Below are 21,972 nucleotides of genomic sequence, written 5' to 3' on the forward strand. Positions count from 1 at the left end.
GTGGGAATTATTAAAAGCATCTCACATTGAAGTCTGTGCTATATTTCAAGCTCCTGTAAAACTTTGCGAATCTTGGGGATTTTAGGTTCCTTTAAATTTAGCATGCTTATTTTGTTTATGTTATTAATTTATTTGGCATAAATCTCTTAATTGCTGTCAATACTATTTCTTGGAATTCAAGACACATTTGGTCTGTGCTTTCATAGTTACTCTGGAAGGAATTTTACATTTATTTTTTGGGGGGTTTGGATGTTACAGTATTCAGTATTGCTACAATGACCTTGTGGTCACTAATCCTCGAATCCTTCGTTGCTAAGTGGTCAAGCATGTTTTCCTACTCATTTATACTTTTGGGTGGTTTCTTGAATTAATTGAACAAAATAATTTTCAGAGAGTGTTTAGGACAATTTTGGATGAAGTTATACGCCTGCCACTAGCTTTAAACTTGTGTTTTTGCCAACACTGAGAGAAGACAGTTATTAATTTATCCCAGTTGTCAAGTATAACCTCTACCCATAATGACATGAAGGAACTATCTAATTCAATTCCACTACAAGATAAAGCACTGACATCAATAAATATGCTACCACCAACCATATTTACTCTATCCTTTCCAAACACTGCTAGGTCCTTTGTAAAATTTTGGCTGAACTTATCTCCAGCTATAGTCAGCTTTCAGTATCTCTAATGATTCAAGCTCCAGTGTTCTGCATTAGCGCCATGAGCTCTGGTTCTTTCACAACACATGAAAATTTACAACTATAACACCTATGGTTCCTAGGTCTATTCTCATGTTTGACCTGCATATTTTGAGACTGAAGTCCTGTTTGTTCTTTTCAAACATCCTCTAACCTAAAGAAACTTTCCAGTGCACTCCACACAGCACCCCACTACCTGTGCAGCCATCTCCTGTACATAACGGACCCCAGATCTACGAAGTGGAACCTGATACCCTAACCACCTTATGGTGTTACTCTAGGAATCTGTTGCCTACATGGCTATAGAACTGTCTAAGCCTCCAATTCAGACCCTCCACTTGGCTCTGTACCAAAGGACTAGAATCAATCTTGTTGGTGATGGTATGGATAGTCAGCTCCGCTTTCATCTTGCAAACAAGAGAGGCCATCTTTGCCAATTTAGACAGCCACTGTAAACAAGAGACACTCTTTTCCAATCCAAAGCAACACATATCATTAGTACTGACATGAGCCACCACCTGCAGTTGGCTGCATCCTGTGCTCTTCATGGCATACTGAAGGACTCATTCCACATCTGGGATGACTTCTCCCACTATGCACACAGAGCACACACTCGAGTTCTTCCCTTCCTTGGCCACCATATGCCTAAGGCACAGCACTATGCACCTAACAATGGAGCCCCCAGCTACTAGTAATCCCAGATATACTACTATACCCAGATACTGCAGGCTGAGTTGCTAGCTCTGAAACAGGAGAAGTGACTGCATCTGGCTCAGGATTTTTATCAACCTCAGATAGATGGGTGGGTAGATAGATAGACATCCAGGAATCAAAGGCCCTGCAGATCACACGCTGCTTCCACAAACTGCCTCCACTCCTTCCTGTTTTGTGCCCAGTTACTCCAGGTGTCTTCAATCCCCAGGGCTGCTAGGTCCTTCGCCAGGTCGTCCATCCAGTGCTGCCTTGGTTGTCCAATGGGGCGTTTGGTGTTTGGTTTCCCCTCTAGTGCCATCTTAGCCTGTCTTGCTTCTGGCATATGGGCTACATGGCCCACCCATTGTATTCTTTTGCTCTTTATCTTCAGAAGGATAGTTGGTTGTCACATCAGAAGGTAGATTTCCTTGTTTTTCCTCTTCCTCCATTCTCCGTTATCTAAAACTTGCCCCCATATCTTCCTCATTACTCTTCTTTCAAATATTAATAGTTTTTCCTTTTCTCGCTTAGTCATGCTCCACGTTTCTAAACCATACATTACTGCTGGGCATATCACTGTGTTGTAGATTTTCATCTTAGTGTTCACCAAGATCGATTTAGAGCCTAGCGTCTCTGAGTGAATGCATGCATTTCATTCCCACCGCTATTCTTTCCTTGATGTCCATTTTTTTATGTTGTTGTCCGTGGTAAATCAAGATCCAAAGTATTTGAGCCGGTGTACGCTCCTGAACCTCTTGCCATCGATCTCAAGAAATTCTTCCTGGTCTTGTCTTCTTCCTAATTGCATGAACTCTGTTTTGTCTTGATTCCCTTTGAGCACATTTCTTTCAACTCATGCTTTGATTCACTTAGTACTACTATGTCATCTGCATATGCGTGACAATTGAAGTTACCATCCATCTGTACTCCAGCCCACTCCTGTTGCCTACACTCTTTTATTACTTTCTCTAAGATGACATTGAACAGAACACATGAGAGAGCATTCCCTTGTCTGAGGCCTGTCTCAATCTCTAATGTTTCTGATCTGGCTCCTCGGAAACATATTGCTGCCTTTGACCCTTCCATACAAGCTTACACCATTCACACTAGCTTCTCAGGGATTCTGAAGTCATGCATTGTATTGTATTGTATTGTATTGTATAGGTTATTCCTGTGGATGCTCTCATATGCACGCTGAGAATTGATAAACAGGCTGTAGATATCTTTATCATATTCCCAGTGTTTTTCAAACAATTGTCTTAGTGTGAAAATGTGATCTATTGTCAATCAGTTTGGTCGAAAGCCAGCTTGGTACTCCTGAATGTTGCTCGCTACAAATGGTTGCAATTTTTTGAGGATAATGATGGACAGTAGCTTACATGTTATATTCAACAAGCTGATTCCTCTGTAGTTACCACATTCCATTTTGTTTCCCTTCTTGTATATTGAGCATATTATAGACGATTGCCATTCTTCTGGTAGTGTCTCCTCCTCCCATATCAACTGCATCAATTTATATATCTCTAAGTATAAGCTCTCACCTCCCTCCTTGATTAATTCTGATGTTATTCTGTCCTCTCCTGGGGCTTTGTTGTTTCTGAGACCTTTGAATGCGATCTTCACGTCTTCTTCACTAACTTCCCATTCTTCTTTATCTTTCCTTCGTAGTGTCTTCAGGTAACATCTCATCTGGGTCTGGGCAATTCAACAGTTCTGAGAAGTAGTCTTTCCATCTTCCTACAATTCTTTCTTTTGTCATTTATCAAGATGCTGTTCTTATCTCTAATGAAAAAAGTTGGTATCTGAAATCCACATTTCTGATTTTTTATGTATTGAAAGAATTGCCTTTAATTCTTGTTTTGGCACTCTGCCTCAACTTGTTCTAGCAAACTGGTTAGATAAATTCTTTTCTCTGCTCTTAGGATTTGCTTTGTCTCCCTTCTAACATTGATAAAACGTTCCCTTTTCTGCTCATTCTCCCTGTCAGCTAGCCACTTCACCCTCATCTTCCCTCTCTTTTCTGTAGCCTTCTGGCATGTCTTGTTGAACCATTTCCTCCTCTTCATTATTTTCTTTCTTCCCAATATATCCTCCACTACACTTTGTACCGTGGACTTTATTTTTTTCCACTTTTCCTCCACATTCTCTGTTGCTTCCAGGGTCTCTAGGACCTCAAAACAGTTTTTGATTTCCAAAGCATATTGTTCTTTAATGGCACTTTCTTGTAGTTTCTCAACATTCAAAGCAGGCTCGAGTGTCCCCTTCTTCTCATGCATGTAGGTGAACATGAGTTTAAGCCTGTACACAATGAGGAAGTGGTCTGATGCACAGTCAGCTCCTCTATACGACCTGTCGTCCATGACTCTATGGCTATAGCACTGGTCCACCAAGATGTGATCTATCTGGTTGATGGTTTTTCCATCCGGTGAGCACCACGTTCCATTATGTATTCTCTTGTGTTTGAAGTAAGAACGTGCTCTCAGTTTCTTTGATATAGCTAAGTTGGTCATCCTTTAACCATTCTCATTGGCCTCATCATGTAAACTGTGCCTTCCTATAGTTGGTATGTAGAATTCTTCTTTTCCTGCTTTTCCATTAAAATCTCCCAGCACTATCCTGATATTTCTAGTTGGTGTGCTCTCAATTGTTTGTTTTAGTTGGTCATAGAACTCTTCCTTTACCTCATCTATTTAACAACAGACAGCATTCGAAATTGGTTGTCAGATGAACTAGATAGGTCTGTTGATCAGCCCCCTGGAAAGTCTTACACTGCCTGCTACACCTTTGAACAACCCTCAACTCTGCCACAGATGAAGGCTCAACCACAAAGGCTAGCAGTAATCAAGCAGCTATACTGAACCCCTCCCCCTTTTTGAACAGTTTGAGATTGGTATATAATTTTTCATCTGATTGTAGGGCCACACCATTTTGGAAAATAATATCTCTTGTCTTGTTTAAGCTTTTTCTTTTGGGGGAGGGGGGGGGGGATGATAGTAACTGTAAAAGCAGTACAATAAATGAAGATTTGCGATCATGCAAAGTTTGTTGTCTTATTAAGGCAAGAGCTGCTACCCATCTATCTATTCAATGCTGCCACCTCTCCAAATATGTTCTCAATGTGTTTTACAAATAATTGGGATTTCATTGTCAAGAAAATATTACCATTCAAAATCATCCTCAATTTGGCAGCACTATCTGTCCTTCCTTGATGTAGCAAAGGGCAGAACAGACACACAGTTGTAGTGGCCACTATCTTAATTACCATACCTATCCAAAGAAATGTTTGGGATCTCAAGTTCATCAGCTTGGGAGAGTATTATCCATTTTATTGCAGGTTACAATGGTCTGCATGATATAACATAAATAAAAATAAAAGTGTGTTCTTAGCTGCCTTTGTCACATTAACTTTGAAACTGCTCTTAGCTTTCTTGCTTTCTTCTATCATTTACAGCTTTTCCATGATGAAATAAAATTTATTAAGACAGCAAGATGGGTTCATGAAAATGCTCTATTTTTTATGTGAGTGTATAGTGGAGCCAAGCAGAAGCATTGAAGTATAAAGGTCTGACTAAATTGCAGATTTTTGTGCCTGGGGCTACCACCACCTTGGATGGACAGCTTGTAGACCACTACTACATACCAAATTTGGCGTGATAAAGCAGTTTATAAGGATTGCCTTCAGGTCTGCTACTGAAAACTTGCTAGGGAATAAAAACACAAAAAACATCCAAATTACAAGAACACTGATAAAACTATGTTAAAAAAGTTTCCAGATATATTGCTGTAACATGAGTACAACTTCCTCAACATACATACAGACTACTTCCCTGAAAATCTGAGACCTTATACTGAAGTGAAGAGCAAGGATAATGCTTCCACCATAGTATTAAGGAGATACAGAAGTGGTAGCAGGGGAGCCTGAATGAAAGTATGATGGCTGACTATTGCTGAATACAGAAGTGGGACAATGAAGATGGAAGTTCTGTGTGGAAAACAAAAAAGAGAAAGTTTGAAAATTGTATGTAACAGAGTATTCATAATGTTGTCCAGACAATTGTTTGTAATATTTTTTGTATATATCTACAAAAATAAAACAGTATTTATAAAAATATAGTCCTCAATTGAAAATTTGTTTTAGTATTTATCAGCTGATTATCTTTTTACACAGTAACCCTGATTTATTTACAGCAAATCATTTTCAACATGATTACAACACCAGAAATCAAAATAATTTTATGCTGCCAACACACCATTTGAAACTTTATGCTCAAACTCCACATTATAAGGGCATGAAAATTTATAACAAAGTGAAAGGAAGAGAATTGCTCAGCATAAATTTAGAAACACTTAAAAAATCCTTGTATGAGAAACTAGTGCAGAAATGTTACTATCCAGTAGAAGAATTCATAAATGACTATCTGAAAATTTGAGCAGGAGAGAGCAAGTACTTAGGACTATTAATCTTAAAAGTCTGTTACTTTTGAAGAAAAATTATTAATTGCTTCATTAAGTAATTATTCAGTGCTGTATATTATATTACTGGTATTATAAGGAAAATTGTAAACCAGTTTTTGTGTTTTGATGAGTCTCCTGTGCTTTTAAGTCAATGGCTTGAAATTGTATGTTATGAGACAATAAACTTCTACTATCTTTACTTAAATCTTTCAAATAGATCATATTTTTTTGAAAAATCCTCATATGACAGGAGAAAATTAAAATAATTTTCAGAATCAGAAATATAAACTGATGTAAAATATTTGTTTTTGAGAAATAATTTAATAAAAATTTTAAAAATATATTATTATGGTGTCACCAACACATACGCAAGGCAACAACCACCTGGCACAGTGGGTGTTTTCTGGACTCTTGGTGCCCCAAATAAAGTGAGCACACACTCCATGGCTTATGCAGAAAGTTCACTGGGTGCCCTCCCCCTTAGAATTCAAAGGGAAGGGAAAACAGGATGAATCAAAACAGCATCTGTGTAGAATCCACGCTGTCATGGACATGGGAGCAAGGAGAATGTAAGCAACAGAACATAACAGATGGAGGTGTGAGTTTTAGTACAGAAAAGAAAGAAGTACTCCAATGGCTCATGGACCCATGCTCATCATATGCATACAAAGGTGCTCGTATGATAGTTTATGGGGAGAGGGGGGGGGGGGGGGGGGGTTAACAACTGGAGGTATGGAGTATTTTTAGTATTATTTTGGAAGACGACTGGCAATTTGTAAGTAGCCATACAAAATTCCCAGTCCTGACGCCATAAAAAACCTGCATAATACTGACTTTTTTTATCATTTTCTTGAAAGAAAAACACCTGACTACACTATATTTGCCTGAGAGAGAGAGAGAGAGAGAGAGAGAGAGAGAGAGAGAGAGAGAGAGAGAGAGAGAGAGAGAGAGAGAGAGAGAGAGACACACCTGGGAGGGGAGGTGGCAGGGTGTGGTCCCTCACTTGACCTCGAGTACAGGTGCCACAACATGCATACTTACAATACTTACAAAGGTTGAGCCCCTTGATGGGGTAGACATAAGCAGCTATGGTTTGACAGAATCATGTACATAATTATTTAACAGTTTAACTTTGGTCCTTGCATGCATAAAATATGTATTTTTTTTTTAATTTATACTCACACATATCCAAAATGCCTAAACAAAGGTAGGACAGCAGCAGTCACCACATACATCTCTTTTATTTCTGGGCTTCCTTTGCAACCTTGATCTTTAGTTTCTGGCTGGGATGTGCAGTTATCTTCTTCAGCATACACAAATTCCCTAAATCTTGGGTGGCTAAGATCAATACTCATAATTCGTTGGACACCTTTGGTAAGTTCCTTAACTTTGATTATATTGATTGCGTCCATTTCAACCAAAAACTTTGACAGTTTCTTGTAGCTCGTTTTTTTGACATCAAGTGTCCTACCAGGAGGGCAGGCAGGTAATAAATGCTGCTTACAAAATGTGCTTGCCAGCATTGGGTACTCTGCTTTCTTTGCTGTCGTTTTCAATGCTTTAAGAAAACAGTACATTATCAGCTCGTCCATAAGTTCCTTTTCATCGCTATCTTTTTCTGACTGTTCAGAAGTTTCTTCACAAACTTCATCTGTGAGGGTATTTGTATTTGTTATAGAAAATTCCTCATCTGCCTTTTCTGTTTCACAACTACATGATGATTCAGGCTTTGGTGAGTCTATGACAATTTCACTAATCTGTGACACCAAATTATCTTTTTGCAAAGAATCATGTTCTTCTTCCTCTTTTTCACATGCAAATCCACTGGGAGGTCCCAAATTTGGAACTGCTGTTTTTGTACCTTGGGCCCACAAGTCATCCCCCAGAAAATGCAGAACGCGCACTGCTTTTCCTCTCTTGCCACAAAGAAACATGTCTGTGCTTGAGAGATATGTCATACCAACAGCAACTGGAGCAAGGTTGGTTGTTGTGTTAATAGCAACTCTTTCTCCTTTCTGCAAGTTGCCATATGACTTTGCATTGAATTCACCTTGCAAAATCACACCAGGTAACATGAGGTCAGCTCCACCAGCCAGTTTTGGGAACACCTGTGGCCATGTTGTGAAACAGTACAGAAGTTCTGGAAATTGCCACAGTAAATATACTGTTGGGAAAAGAACACCTTCATATTCAAATACAATTGGATTATTTACAGCAAAGTAAACCATGACTAAATCCTTTGAGTGCGTGAAGACTTTCACAACAGATGCTGCCTCCTTATTTGGTATTATAGATAAGACATCTTCCTCCTTCAACTGTGGAAAATTTTTCAAGATCTCAAATCGCAGCTTTTTTCTGAAAAAGAAAAGGAAATGTAGTAAACATTGTATTACTAATATTAAAATTGAAGCTGGAAGGTATAATACATTAGAATTAACAAAGAGAGAGTGAGAGTTACAAGTAGTTTAAAAAAATAAAACTGTGACCTCAGTGAGGTACCCCGCAACAAAAACTAGAGAGAAGTTTTGTGTAGCATTAATGGCACCATCTCTCCCCACACTCCCTTTACACAGGTAGCAAAAGATGAGCAAGGTCAAACTTCAACACATTCTACAAGTTGCATACATTGAATTAACTATGGGATACATCAAATATTATTCCATTCTTACCTCCCCATTTTCAAATAGTGGTGCATCTACAACTCTCTATCTGTCAGAGAAATGGTAACACTTGCTTCCCAAACTAAAAACCTCACCAAACAGCTAATACATTAACTTGACAATCACATAATCTTGCTATAAATTAATAATATCAGAAGATACCTGAAAAGGCACTAGGAAGTTGTTAAAATTTCTCAAAAACAACATTCTGTCTATAAAGGAGAGTGACCCATGTATTGTAAAACCCACTTTTTTTAAATTTTAGACACTATCACCTTTGTAATACAACAATAGTCATTACTCATTTTTCTTATACATTCTAGGAAGATGGCCAATGTATGGCCAAATCCAGTAATAACGTATCGTATTATAAGTGTAGTTGAGAACATACTGAACACCAAAAGTTTCTACGCAGACCACAACAATTTCACAATCACTGTAATCACATTTGTTGATGGTAGTAAAATTTAAATTGTACATTTGTCAGTAATTTTGACTGTAGTTCTGTACTCTGGCATAAAATATTTTAAAAAGTTGTCTGTGGGATGGCACAGGACATCCCAAGTTCCTTGAATCTGAAAGTGTTTGCAAGAGACTGCTTGTAAAAATTATTATTCAAAGTATGCCATATGCTTATATAGTTGCAATGTAATGCAGCAGCTTTCTTGAAAGTATTTCTTTCCTTACCTAGTTCCATGCCTGAGATCACTATGAAATAGCTGCTACATGCTGACATTTGCAGGACAGAACTCTACGAAAATGTATAACCACATCTTAATATGAGAGACTGCTACAAAATGGTCCAAGAAGCATGCTCCTCAAAATTTATTGCAGTTTTCTGGTCAGTCTTTTTAAGTTATGAACCACATGATTGCTAGACTTGGACTGGTAGTTTCCAAGTATGAATCTGATTTTTTGCAAGTAGAGAAACAACATTTTCAGTAGTATGCTGATGGTATGACTGAGGCACATGTTTACCAATTGCTCACGTGAGCTATAACAATATACACTGTGGAGCACCAGGACAAACATATTCAGTACAATTTGTTTTCTACTGAAGCTAGCATGAGCTGTTTGCGCTATCTCATGATTTTAACAATATGCCATGTATTTACATGGTTATAGTTTTAAAGTTTCTCCCCTGAAAAAATTAATACTGACAACTGGTAAGCAACATGCATGACACCAACTTGAGTGCGATTACTGCCAGAAATCACACCAACTTGGACGCGATTACTGCCAGTAATCCTAATGATGGGTTAGTATCCAACACCAGCCAAATAATAAATAATTTATACACTGCTTAGTTACTCTGTTTGAAACAATGATTTTTATCAGGTACTGGTACAGTCAATCTGTGGAAAGCACTATGGTTAAAAGTAGGAACATTTCCAAGATTGATTCATGAGGATCAATTCATAAACTAAATCTCTGAATGATTTTAGAGATTTTTTTTAACCAGTTATTGGAATGTAATAGAGAGGACATTGTTTATCAAGAGCAATAAAAGTTGTGAAACTCTTACATGAAGGGCAGGAGGAGACAGGGTGTGGTGGAGGGGGAGTCATCATTTCACAATCTAGTGACACTAACAAAGAACAGATATTGTTTTTCACAAATACAAGTCGAAAAGAAGTAAATAATGAAGACTTTTTTGTAACACAGAAATAGTAAAGAAATACTTAAGTATGCAACTCCAACACAGCTGAAGTTTGAATTTTTTTAATTTGTAGGTAGCGACTGCTACTAATAATTGCTCTCACAAGAAATCTTTGAGGAGACTCATAATTAATGCAAAAAGGTTAAATCATTTCATAGACATGTTGGAAAAAAATAAGAAAGGTACATTTGGATTACTTGGAACGAACAGTAAGTATATGGAGTTTGACAACACTCAACAATTACCAAATATTTCCAATTAAAAATCCTCTCTAGACTTGAATAACAGTAATTACACAATGCATATTAAATACTATGTTCTTCACACAGTGTTAACAGTTACTGTACACCTACACTCTATAAACTGTTACTACAGCTGTGTGTGTGTGTGTGTGTGTGTGTGTGTGTGTGTGTGTGTGTGTGTGTGTGTGAGCGCGCGCGCGTGTGCGTGTGCGTGTGCGTGTGCAGATGAACCAAAATAGCATGTAGGTCAATCGACAATGACACTTTCCAACAAGCAATGGTGTGACTTGACAGTTCCATGCTGGACCACAAATCCAAAGATCTTGCTTTTGATACTGAGTCTTGCCTAGGTTCTTTCAATAAAAAGAAGTCTAGTAAATTACTATGGTGTTCAAAGCAACATTCAGCTTGAGGACAGCTCTACATAATCAGACAATGAAAATGTATACCTCAGCTACTATCTGCATCAGAAGTTTCTATAGAGTTGAACAACAGTGGCTTTAAAACCTGTGAATTATTGAATCTTTCATACTTACAAAAAGATGTCAACATACATGACAAATGTTCTGTTTATACATACGTTAAGATTATGCTCAGCAAACAGATGAAAGCCCAACATGATGCTACACACTGATATGGTCGACAACAGTTTGTTTAAGAAGACAAATCAGCCTCTCAACATTATGGTCAATGCAAGGTGGCAGTCATCTGTCAGGTACCATATGATTTATTCTCTATAGCACAGGTAATTATTGAATTATCCATTATTGAAACCATGCCACCAAATACAGCAGTTGCTGCTTTCCTGGCATTCCGAGCTTCTCTAATGATCAGCGTGCAGTGTGCAAGAGCCTTAAATACTGAGAATTACATTAGACATCTACATCTAGCCATGTTATCATGTGCGGAGAAGGGTACACTTTGTACTGCAGTCCCTTCCCCTTCCCCTGATGTTGCAGATGCCAATGGTATTCAGGAGGAACGAATGCCTGTAAGTCTCTGTATGAGCACAAATGTCTCCAATTTTACCTTCAGGATTCTTTTGCGAGATATATGTAGGAGGCAGCAATATATTGGCTGATTCCTCTAGGAACACAGACTCCCAGAATTTTAACAGTAACCCATATTGTGATGCACAATCTCTCTCTTGTAGCATCCAGTACTGGAGTTGGACGAGTGCCTCCATGGTACTCTTGCACTTGTTATATGAACCAGTGACAAAACATGCTAATCTTCTTTGTATTTTCTCTATTTCTCCCCCCCCCCCTTTTTTTACAGATACCTCGCCATTCTGATGTTTTTAATGAGGATCACATTCCATTCCAAAGAGCACGTCAAGTATTTTGTGAAAGAGGGATCAATTCTAAATGGTAAAGAATTTAAATTGAGAGTTTGTCTGGACAAACATACTGTGCAACAATTAGAACTGAGATTGAGAGACCATATGCTGAAACCAACCAAATGACATAAACCACTTACTACAATGTGTATGCTACTCTTAATAGCAAGATTTTATGCTACAGGATACACATCACACGCAATTACCAGCAATTGTAGCTTCTTCTGGTTCTTTTACTCCAACTTTACATCAAAAAATCTTCAGCCGAAGTGCAACAACCATGTCAATAATTGACTTTAGCACTGTTACCAAATATGTCTCATGACATATTACGGCAACTCTGAACCTAGTTCATTTGACCCAAGTTTAGTACTACACAACATAAAAAATAAATAAATAAATAAAAATAAAAATATGAACTTCATTCATTATCTGAACTAAGTTCAAATGAGAGCTTGTCAGCAGACTTTATACATTCATTCAGACCTTAAAGAGTTTTTTGTTTTGGGTGGCAGGGGACGAAAAATATGAATCAAAGAAGGTTTGTATAAAGGTTTTTTGTGAGATGTGGAGTCACAAAATGAAGTGTTTAGAGCCTAAAGCTACTATTTTGCAGATGGAACACAATCTGCCATTTCATGTTAGACAGTCACTGGTGGCAGCACCCTGAGATAATGTACATATTTTTCTAGCTAGTCTGAAAAAGGTGCATTGAAAATTTGTGAAGAGTCTATTACAGAAGTCAATCACAGTTCTAAAAAAGCAAGAGTTGTTATGGAGTAAATTGAATAAAGTTGAACAGCCCCATGATATGAAATTGAAGGAGAAATAATGGAAATTATCGTAGAAATGGAAATGTCCAACATAGAAATAATGATGATGGCAATTTGTAGGGAAAGCCACGTAAAGGTCAGCAGCAATTTGGAAACTCAAGAGTAGCCTCAAAGCTGAAACTGAGGCTGATGCTAAAGGACCAGAAGTGAGTAAAGTTGGGCACTGCAATGGATTAGGACGTATGGAAAAGGGAAGATTAGGTGAATGCAACTTCGATTGTGGATGAAGGTCCACTAAGATTCAGTGAAGGTCCACTAAGATTCAGTGAAGGTCCACTAACATTCAGTGAAGGTCCACTAAGATTCAGTGAAGGTCCACTAAGATTCAGTGAAGGTCCACTAAGATTCAGTGAAGGTCCACTAAGATTCAGTGAAGGTCCACTAAGATTCAGTGAAGGTCCACTAAGATTCAGTGAAGGTGACCATCTCAAGTGGAGGTGTTATCTGATTTTATATATGATGATCACAGTTTTTTAGTGATGACTACTGGGTACTAGGAAGGAGCACAGAAGAAATACCAAAGGATAAACACAACCAGATAGTAGTAGCAAGGTTGGAACAGGTTGGACCTATGACTATTAAGCCAGAACAGAGCAATGTTTATGAAGAGCAATCTGACACAAAACTAATCAATTTGGAATTACTGCCTGATACAACCCCAGATGGTATGGATGTGGCAGTTCAACCAAGTACTGAAATAGAAGTAAGGGGTAGACATATGGAATCTTCACTACATCTAAATCTAGACAGTGGGAGTGACGTGTGCTGCATTTTAGTGGGGAAGGTTATGAACAGTATTGTGAAGCTAGTGACTTAGCATGTGAATTTGGGTAAGTTATTAGTGACAAAGGGAAACTGTTTAATATTATGATGTGGGGAGCACTCTTACCCTTTACATACTACAGCACATCAATTTTGGTCATTTCTGGTCTAACAGTTGATGTTTTGTTAAACAAAATGGTTTAACAAGGTAAAAAGAAACTTATCATTTGGAATTCTGCAATTCAATACCCATGGGATATACTACAAGGTTCCACTTACAAAGATGGTCAAGGATTGTGAGGTATTTGAGAACTCTATAAGGTATATGGCAACAAATGAAAGCTAAGATGAAGGGGAGAAACAGAGTGTGAAGAGACATTAATAGAAAACAAGGATAAAAATGAAGAGACTGATGAGAGACTGAATGTTATTGATGGCATCGATAATGGACAGAGGGCAGAGCCAGGCCATAATTTGTTTTAAAAATAGTTAAGAAGTGCTCAGAAAGAAATAACAAAACATAGTCTGATTTCTGCATATTTTCGACATAGCAACATGAGATAAAGAGTAATGAAAGAATTGGACCATTTATGTAGGACATACTGTTACAAAAAGCATTCAGCCAAGACCAGTTACACTCCTATTTTTGAGAAAATTACTAACAATTTGTGACGCAGAGTAACAAGCTTTGTTGCATGTGGACTTACATTACACAAAAAACTGAATAACGTTATTGTGGAGGCACTAGAGTTTTTAGTGATCAGAGGACCGACTTTGTACGAAGTTTGCTAGATAAGGACTGGAAAAGAAAGAGGGTGAGGGAAAAAGGAGACATGATGAGGTCAACATTGTAAGCTTTGCAATAGGACACCTAATACTGGTAAGGACCGAAGAGAAATCCAAATGGTAAATTCAGAGATAAAGATATCCTAGTAACTTTCCATGGTTCATCCAAAGCAGTATGTAGAACATTTGAGAATGCCTACAGACTTGCATATCCCAAATCATGGGAATACGCACTGTCTCCAAAACGTGATGGATCCGAAGTCCTGCCTTCAGTAGGATGGATAGATGGCTTTGGACTTCTTTCTTTTCCTGATTTGCAGTCCTTTTTTCTTTACTATCCTATATATGATTTGGTGGGTATAATTAGAATTGTGTACTGATTCTTTTACCACCTTGCATATTTATGCATGTACAATGTTAGGAGTAAAGAGGATATAAAAAAAATTATAATAATGGTGGGATGTGATTTAATATGATTGCCTTGACAATGGTGGAAAAAGACATGACTTATATGAGGGTATACTGAAAAGTAATGTGACTGAATTTTTTACATGGAAACTCTTTAAGCTTTTTAAATAAAACAAACTTTATTAACATTCTACTTCTTTATCCTGCATGTCTACATATTTATTTGTCAGTGTAGTTACCATGGCAACATACACATTTCTCAAAATGAGAAACCAGTTTCATGATACCATCATTGCAGAGTGCTTGACTTTGTTGACAGAGCCGCAACCTCATGTCTGCTTGCATCACTTCATCAGTATCAGAGTGAAGTCCCCCAAGGTTTTCTTTAAGTTTTGGGAACAGATGATGGTTGATGGTTGCTGGTTGACTGGGGGAGAGGGGGGGGAGGGTTTGGGAGTAAACAGCAAGGCCACCAGTCCCTTAAACCAAGAGTGGTGCATGACAAGTACAGGTGTCCACCAAGAATGTGATCTGCTCTAGTCAGGAGATTCACAACAGTAAAAGCAAAAAGACTAAAAACATAATGGACATCTTTTGTACCACCCATAACAGAAGCAAGATGAGAGAAAGAGGGAAGCACCAGGTGGACACCCCAGAGCTCTATATGCTACAGGAAACATCCCACCCACAGCTACCCCACTCCTGATCCATGACTGTCAACAGAGTGCAACAACTAGAATGAAAAACTGGGTGCAGCAAAAAGTGTGCAAACCAAACCTAAAACTGATTAAAACAGAGTGAAAGAGGGATGAAAGAGAGGCCTGGCCAAGGAGGCAGAGTTTGGGGAGCCTCCAGACCCAGCATACAATGGGAGATGCCAAAACCCCAACCATCTTGCTCCTGCTCTGGAGGTAGATTAAAACCTTATATCTGAGAACAAAAACCATTTTCATGGAGAAAACTGAGAACCACTTCAACCATCCGTGAACTGTTCACCAATATTAGAGGCAATGAGTCTAGACATTCATACTTAGCACAAAGGGCCAAAAGAAGGGTTGATTGGTTGGTTGATTAAAAGGACCAAATTATTAGGTCATCAGTCCCTTTTTCCTTGAACACACAGGTCTACATGACTATACATTATAGGTGGTCTATCGTGCAAAACCCAGGGGAAGAAAATCCCAAGGTCTAAAATAGGTCAATGGAGGCTACATAAGGGACAAAATAAAAGAAAGAGGGATACAGGAAGGAAGGCAAGCAAGGTGCTCTATCTAGGGAGCAGCCAGAAGCCCCCAAAAGCAGAATGCAATGAGGGGACATACATCCTCCACCCCCATCCCCCTGCCACATACCAGAGCACTCAGAAACTGCCAAGGAAAGACTATCAACATGGACAGGGCAAGAGAAGCACAGATATACATAAGATGAACAAGTCTAACAAACCATGTGAGAGAATGGAAGAAAGAGCAAGTAGGGGGGAGGGGAGGGGGGGCTGGGTGGATCACGAAGCCCAGACAGCTGCATCCTGGTCTGGGCAGAGGAGGCAACAGAGTGTTCTGCCAACCCTTCAGTGGGCCAATAGGGTTAAATAGCCCTCCTTAAAATGAGTGATAAAAGCCCCCTACACGAATAAAGCATAAAACTAAGTCAGCTGTTGAGGCCTCATCCCCTACTACCAGGGGTAGCGAGTCAAGGAGATTATGAGTCTGCTGCAGGGCAGCTAGATTGATAAAGTCCAGCAAAATGTGGACCACTGTCAAACGGGAACCACAAAGAGAGTGGAATGGATCCTTGCAATGGAGGAGATGATCATGAGTCAGTCATGTACAGCCGATGCAGAGCTGGCAAAGGACAATAGAAGCCTTGTGAGATAGCTGCATGGAGGACCTCTACAAATCTGTAGTCTCCTTTATAACCTGTAGTTTGTTTGGTGAAGTCAGATTGAGCCATTCCATATTCCAAACCCCCTAATAGCGATCAGAGGTCTGTTTCCAGGTTACTTATCTCAAGAATTGGTTTACTTGTAACCAGTTTGGCTAATCTACCAGTGAGTTCATTCCCTAGGATCCCAACATGGCCCAGGGTCCAGACAAAGGTCACCGAGCATCCACATTGTTGAAGGGCATGCAGGGAATCCTGGATAGCCATGACCAAGGGATGGCAAGGGTAACACTGGTCAACAACTTGCAAATTGCTCATGGAGTCACTGCAGATAAGGAAGGACTCACCAGTGCACGAATGGATGTGCTCAAGAGCACAAGAGATGGCTAGCAACCCCACAGTGAAAACACTACAGCTATCCAGCAAGAAGAGCAGTTCAGTATGTCCCGCATGAGTATAAGCAAAGCCTACATGACCAGCAACCATCATGTCATCAGTATAGACTACTTCTGAACCACGGAATATGCGAAGGATGGAGAAAAATTGGTGGCGGAGGGTCTCTGGATGAAACAAGTCTTTTGGAGCCTGTGATAGGTCAAGACAAAGTTGTGGCCATGGGGTGCACCATTAGAGGTGTATGTGAGTGGGTACAGAGAAGTGGTGGTAGAGATAACAGCTGGAATTCAGAGAGCAGGAACCAGATGTGGATTGTAATTGTAATCTCTGATCTGGGCCACCATTGCGGGAGATGAATTTCCATGTTTGGAAAGAGGAGACAGTAGTTTGGATGCTTAGGGGAGCTGCAAACATTTGTAGCATAATTGACAAGCTGATGTTGGCACCTGATCCACAATACAGGGACTCCAGCCTCCATGAGAAAGCTTTTCACACAGCTAGCTTGAAAGGCTCTGGTCACAAGTCGAACCCCGCAGTGGTGTACCAGATCCAGTATCCATAATGCTGAGGGTGATGCCGAACTGTATTCCAGACTCCCATAATCAAGATGGGACAGTACCAAGGCTGTAAAGCTGCAAAATGGTAGTGCAATTTGCACCCCAGTTGGTGTTATTCAGACAGCAATGCTTGTTAAGGTGCAGTCAGCATGTTTGCTTAAGCTGGCAAAGATGGGGAACCCATGTCAAGTGAGCATCAAAAACTAGTCCTAAAAAGCAGTACGTCTCCACCACATTGAGTAGTTGGTTATTGAGGTAAAGTTCTGGTTGTGGGTATACAGTGCAATGACAACAGAAGTACATGAGGCAAGTCTCGGCAAAAATTACTTGAGTAACATAGAGGTGTCCGCTAAAAGTGTGCAGATCTAGTCATAGGGGTCACACTATAAAGCGAGGAGCTAAAAACACACACAGTAGAAGGCATAAAAGAATAGGCCAAATCTGAAACTGGAAAAGCAGAGGGATGAAAGAGTGGTCTTTGCAATGGGGATTAGTCACGGGCCCCAGACCCACAAAACGCGAAAGGAGGCCCCAACCACAAACACCCTGCCCTTGCTCCAGGAGTAAAGCTAAACCTTATAACTGAAATTAAAAACCACTATAGGAAACTGAGGACCGTTCAACCATCCATGAATGGTCTGCTAATATTAAAGACAAGAATCTGGAAGGCTATACTTAGTATGAAGAGTCAAAATAATGGAATATTCCATCAATGTATGGGATACCGTCAGTCTGGCTCTACAGCCACACTGTGGGTGAGGCTCATTACACAAGAGAAAACAATGTGTGACTCTAATACGACCTATGCATAGACAGCATAAGACAGTGGACTACTCCTGAGAGGAGCGGAAGGAAGAGCACCAAACTGCAGTAGTCTCCTTGAATGTGGAGTTTATTAGTGAATGCAGTAGCACACCAGATGTCACTACACTTTTGGACAAAGAGATCTGATGTTTATCCGCATATCTGCACCTAGAGTCATGAAAGTAAATTGAGGGCAAGTATCTCCCTCTCCAACCAAATGGACAGCCAGTTCATTCCCTGGATGCTCATGTGACTTGGGATGCAGAGAAAGACAACTGAGAAGGTGCTATGACCAAGGACTGAGAGTAGGTCATGGACAGCAGATAACAAAGGATGGCGAGAGTAGCATCGGTCTATAGCCTGCAGGTTGCTCATTTGAGTCTGTACATGTTAAAATACTGTGGAGTGGGGCCTGAGTAACAAAATGGTGGGCGTTGTTAATGGCTAGCAGCTCAGCTGTGAATACACTACACGACCTCAGCAGTAAACAGTGTTTCGTGCCAATAAGATACATAAAAGCATATCCTGTCTAATCCACGGTCTAGGCACCACCCAAGGGGAAGTGCGGGAGGAAATAAATGGAGCACATCTCAGGGAGTGAAGATGGAGATCCCAGCAGGTATCAGCAGGAAGATGTCCTTCGTTTGCAAAGAGGGTGGGGTACAGGGGATGGTCAGGGATTCATTGAATGGATTTTGCATAAGAAATGAGGAGTTGTTGCTCAGTCATATTTATAGAAGGAGACTCCCACTTCTGCAAGGAGACTGTCAACAGGACTAGTGCAAAAGTCACAGATAGCCAAACACACCCTGTAATGATGAACAGGGTCAAGTAGTTTCAGCGTGGAAGGAGTTGCTCTGACATAAACCTGACAGGCATAATCAGGTCTGGACAAAACCAGAGCACGGTAAAGATGCAGAAGAGTAGCACGGTATGCACCCCCAAGATGTGTGGGTCACATGCAGGTAGTCTTCAGTTGGTGAATACGGGGCAGCCACATCAGTTTCTTTTATCAAAAACAAGACCCGAGGAACAGGACTGTGCTACAGGGATACTATTATCTGGGTGTGAGGGGTGCCGAGTGAAGTGCCAGCTCTAACCTCGAAGAGCCAGCGGGATAAGAATTGGAAAGGGTCCACGAAAGCCCCAGTCTCGGAGGGTAACTAAAATGTGACAGTGCCAAGTCATGTTGTATGCCTTTTGTAGGTCAAAGAAGACTGCAACAAGATGTCAGGGTTTAGCAAAAACCTGTAGGATTGCTGTTTTCAACCTAAGTAAATGGTCAGTTGTAGATCATCTTTCCCGGAAGCCACACTAATATGGGGATAAAAAGCCCCAAGATTCATGTACCCAACATAATTGAAAGCTAACCATCCTCTTGCGCAGTTTACAAAGGAAGTTGGTCAGGTTAACTGGTTGATAACTGTAGAGAGACATTGGGTAAGTAAGGGTGTAACTACACTATCTCCTCATTGTGAGGGGAAGACACCCACGAGCCAAATGTGGTCGAGTAGATGCTGCCACTAGGTAGTGTCTGAGTGATGGATCGTACAGTTGTGGGTGGAATAAAGGCCTAGGGCAGAGTCATGTGAAGAGGTAAGAACCTGCAAGAATTCCCATTCAGTGAAGGGTTCATTATATGCTTCAAGTCAGTGGGGGCCGAAACAGAGGTGGTCTCTTCAATTTGTCGTTTCTGCTGGAGAAAGGTAGCAGGATAGGAAGAGGATGCAGTTGCAAAATGTTTTACAGAGACCAGTGGATCAGTACACAGAGCACCCTGTAGGATATGACACTCGACAGCTAACTGTCACTGGGGTCCAGAAGGCTACAGAGGGTGGGCCAAACCTGGCATACATCCCCAGAGAGGAAACATAGTGCTCTCAGCATTCCTTTTTACTCTGCATAATAAGTTCAGTGAGCCTTAGCTCGGAGACACTTAAAAATGATAGGGTTATTCTGTTAAGGGTGGTGTTTAAATCATTGCAGCGCCTGTCAGCAGTCCTCAATAGCAACTGCTACATCGTCGGTCTACATCTACATCTACATTTATACTCCGCAAGCCACCCAATGGTGTGTGGCGGAGGGCACTTTACGTGCCACTGTCATTACCTCCCTTTCCTGTTCCAGTCGCGTACGGTTCGCGGGAAGAACGACTGCCGGAAAGCCTCCGTGCGCGCTGGAATCTCTCTAATTTTACATTTGTGATCTCCTCAGGAGGTACAAGTAGGGGGAATGTATTCGATACCTCATCCAGAAACGCACCCTCTCGAAACCAGGACAGCAAGCTACACCGCGATGCAGAGCGTCTTTCTTGCAGAGTCTGCCACTAGAGTCTGCTAAACATCTCCGCAACACTATCACGCCCACCAAACAACTCTGTGACGAAACACGCCGCTCTTCTTTGGATTTTCTCCATCTCCTGCGTCAACCCGACCACCACAGTACGGGTCAATGAGGAGGACCTGTGGATAGGGAGACAGCAGTGCCAGTGGCATGCGTACATGTCTTCCGTGACTGCATAAATTCAATCTAAGAGAGAGGTGTCGAAGTGTGCAACAGATGTATATAAAGGCCAACTGGCTTTTTGGAATGCCCAAAGTGGGGACCTGTCTGCTTGGCGACACTGGGGTAATGATAGAATCACCAGAAAGTGGTCGTTGTCACAAAGATCATCACGGGGTGACCAGTGCAGTGAAGTCACAAGAGCAGGGTAGGATATCATGAGATTGATGGCAGAGAAGGTGCCATGAGCAGCACTGAAGTGTGTAGGAGAACTATCATTGAGACTAAATAGATCAAAGCCTGTAATAAGTTGGTCAATTAGAAGACCCCAACGCATCAAAGTGGTACTTTCCCACATGGGATTGTGTGCATTGAGGTCCCTGAGGAGGAGATATGGGGGCGGGAGTTGCTGTATTAAGGTAGGCAGTTCAGAAAAAGGAAGTGGCCTACCTGAAGGGAGATAGACATTGCAAATGGTGATTGCTGGATTCATTCACACTCATATCACTATTGTTTCCAGGTTGGTACGAAGGGTGATCCTGTAACTAGTGACACCAGTGCAAACCAAAGCGCAGACCCTTTCACATGCTATCTCAGAGCTGGCATGGTTCTGGCAGAATGCCCAATAACCAAAAAACTTGGGAGAGTGGTCATCACGGAAATGTGTTTCTAGAAGAGCAAGACAGAATGCAGAGTAAGAGGAAACAAGTTGTTGTATTTTTGGGAGGTGACAGTAATATCTGTTGCAATTTCACAGGATTACTGTGTGGCAAGATTCATGGTTAGACATAAAGAAGCCAAGGGGAGGGTATGTCATCGGGTCAGTTGTCGAGGTGTTATCAGTAAGAGAACAGGTGGCAGCAATGTTCGGATCAGACAGAGAACAATCAGCTTTGGGGCCTGTGGAGTGCGGGTTCCTCATCCAACTCAAGGTTGCAGGCTTCCTATCTTGAGAATACTTGGGAATAGGTGTTCTGGGAGGGAGCCCTGACACTAGCAGGAGCCACAGAAGAATTTTTTTCTGGTCGAGGGGAGGAGTAGTTCCTTGAGGGGAAGGGACAGCATCCACCAGGGAGAGGAAAGGGAAGGGAAACCGCAGGAGAGGGGGTGAGAAGAGGGGGATGGGACTGAGGTAAGGAAGAGGTGGAAGGGGGAAAGGATGTAACACAGGCAAAAGTAGAAGACATTGGCACTGGGTGGTTTTGGTCATATTTTTGACGAGCCTCAGTATCAGATACACGATCCAGGGAATTATACTATTGGATATTCTTTTATTTGTTGTAAGCTGGGTAATTG

At 40.7% G+C, this 21,972-nt stretch overlaps 1 protein-coding gene across 1 annotated transcript in view; it reads right to left on the reverse strand.

Moving 5' to 3' along the window:
- LOC126471473 (eukaryotic translation initiation factor 2D) overlaps positions 1-21,972 on the reverse strand; it is a 199,777-nt gene that overhangs the window by 95,538 nt on the left and 82,267 nt on the right. Inside the window, exon 2 of the mRNA XM_050099669.1 lies at positions 7,029-8,201. Within this exon, the coding sequence (XP_049955626.1) occupies positions 7,029-8,201 (1,173 nt within the window). The remainder of the gene's footprint in view (positions 1-7,028; positions 8,202-21,972) is intronic.

Source organism: Schistocerca serialis, chromosome 3 (genome assembly GCF_023864345.2).
Source record: "Schistocerca serialis cubense isolate TAMUIC-IGC-003099 chromosome 3, iqSchSeri2.2, whole genome shotgun sequence".
Classification (NCBI taxonomy): Eukaryota; Metazoa; Arthropoda; class Insecta; order Orthoptera; family Acrididae; genus Schistocerca; species Schistocerca serialis.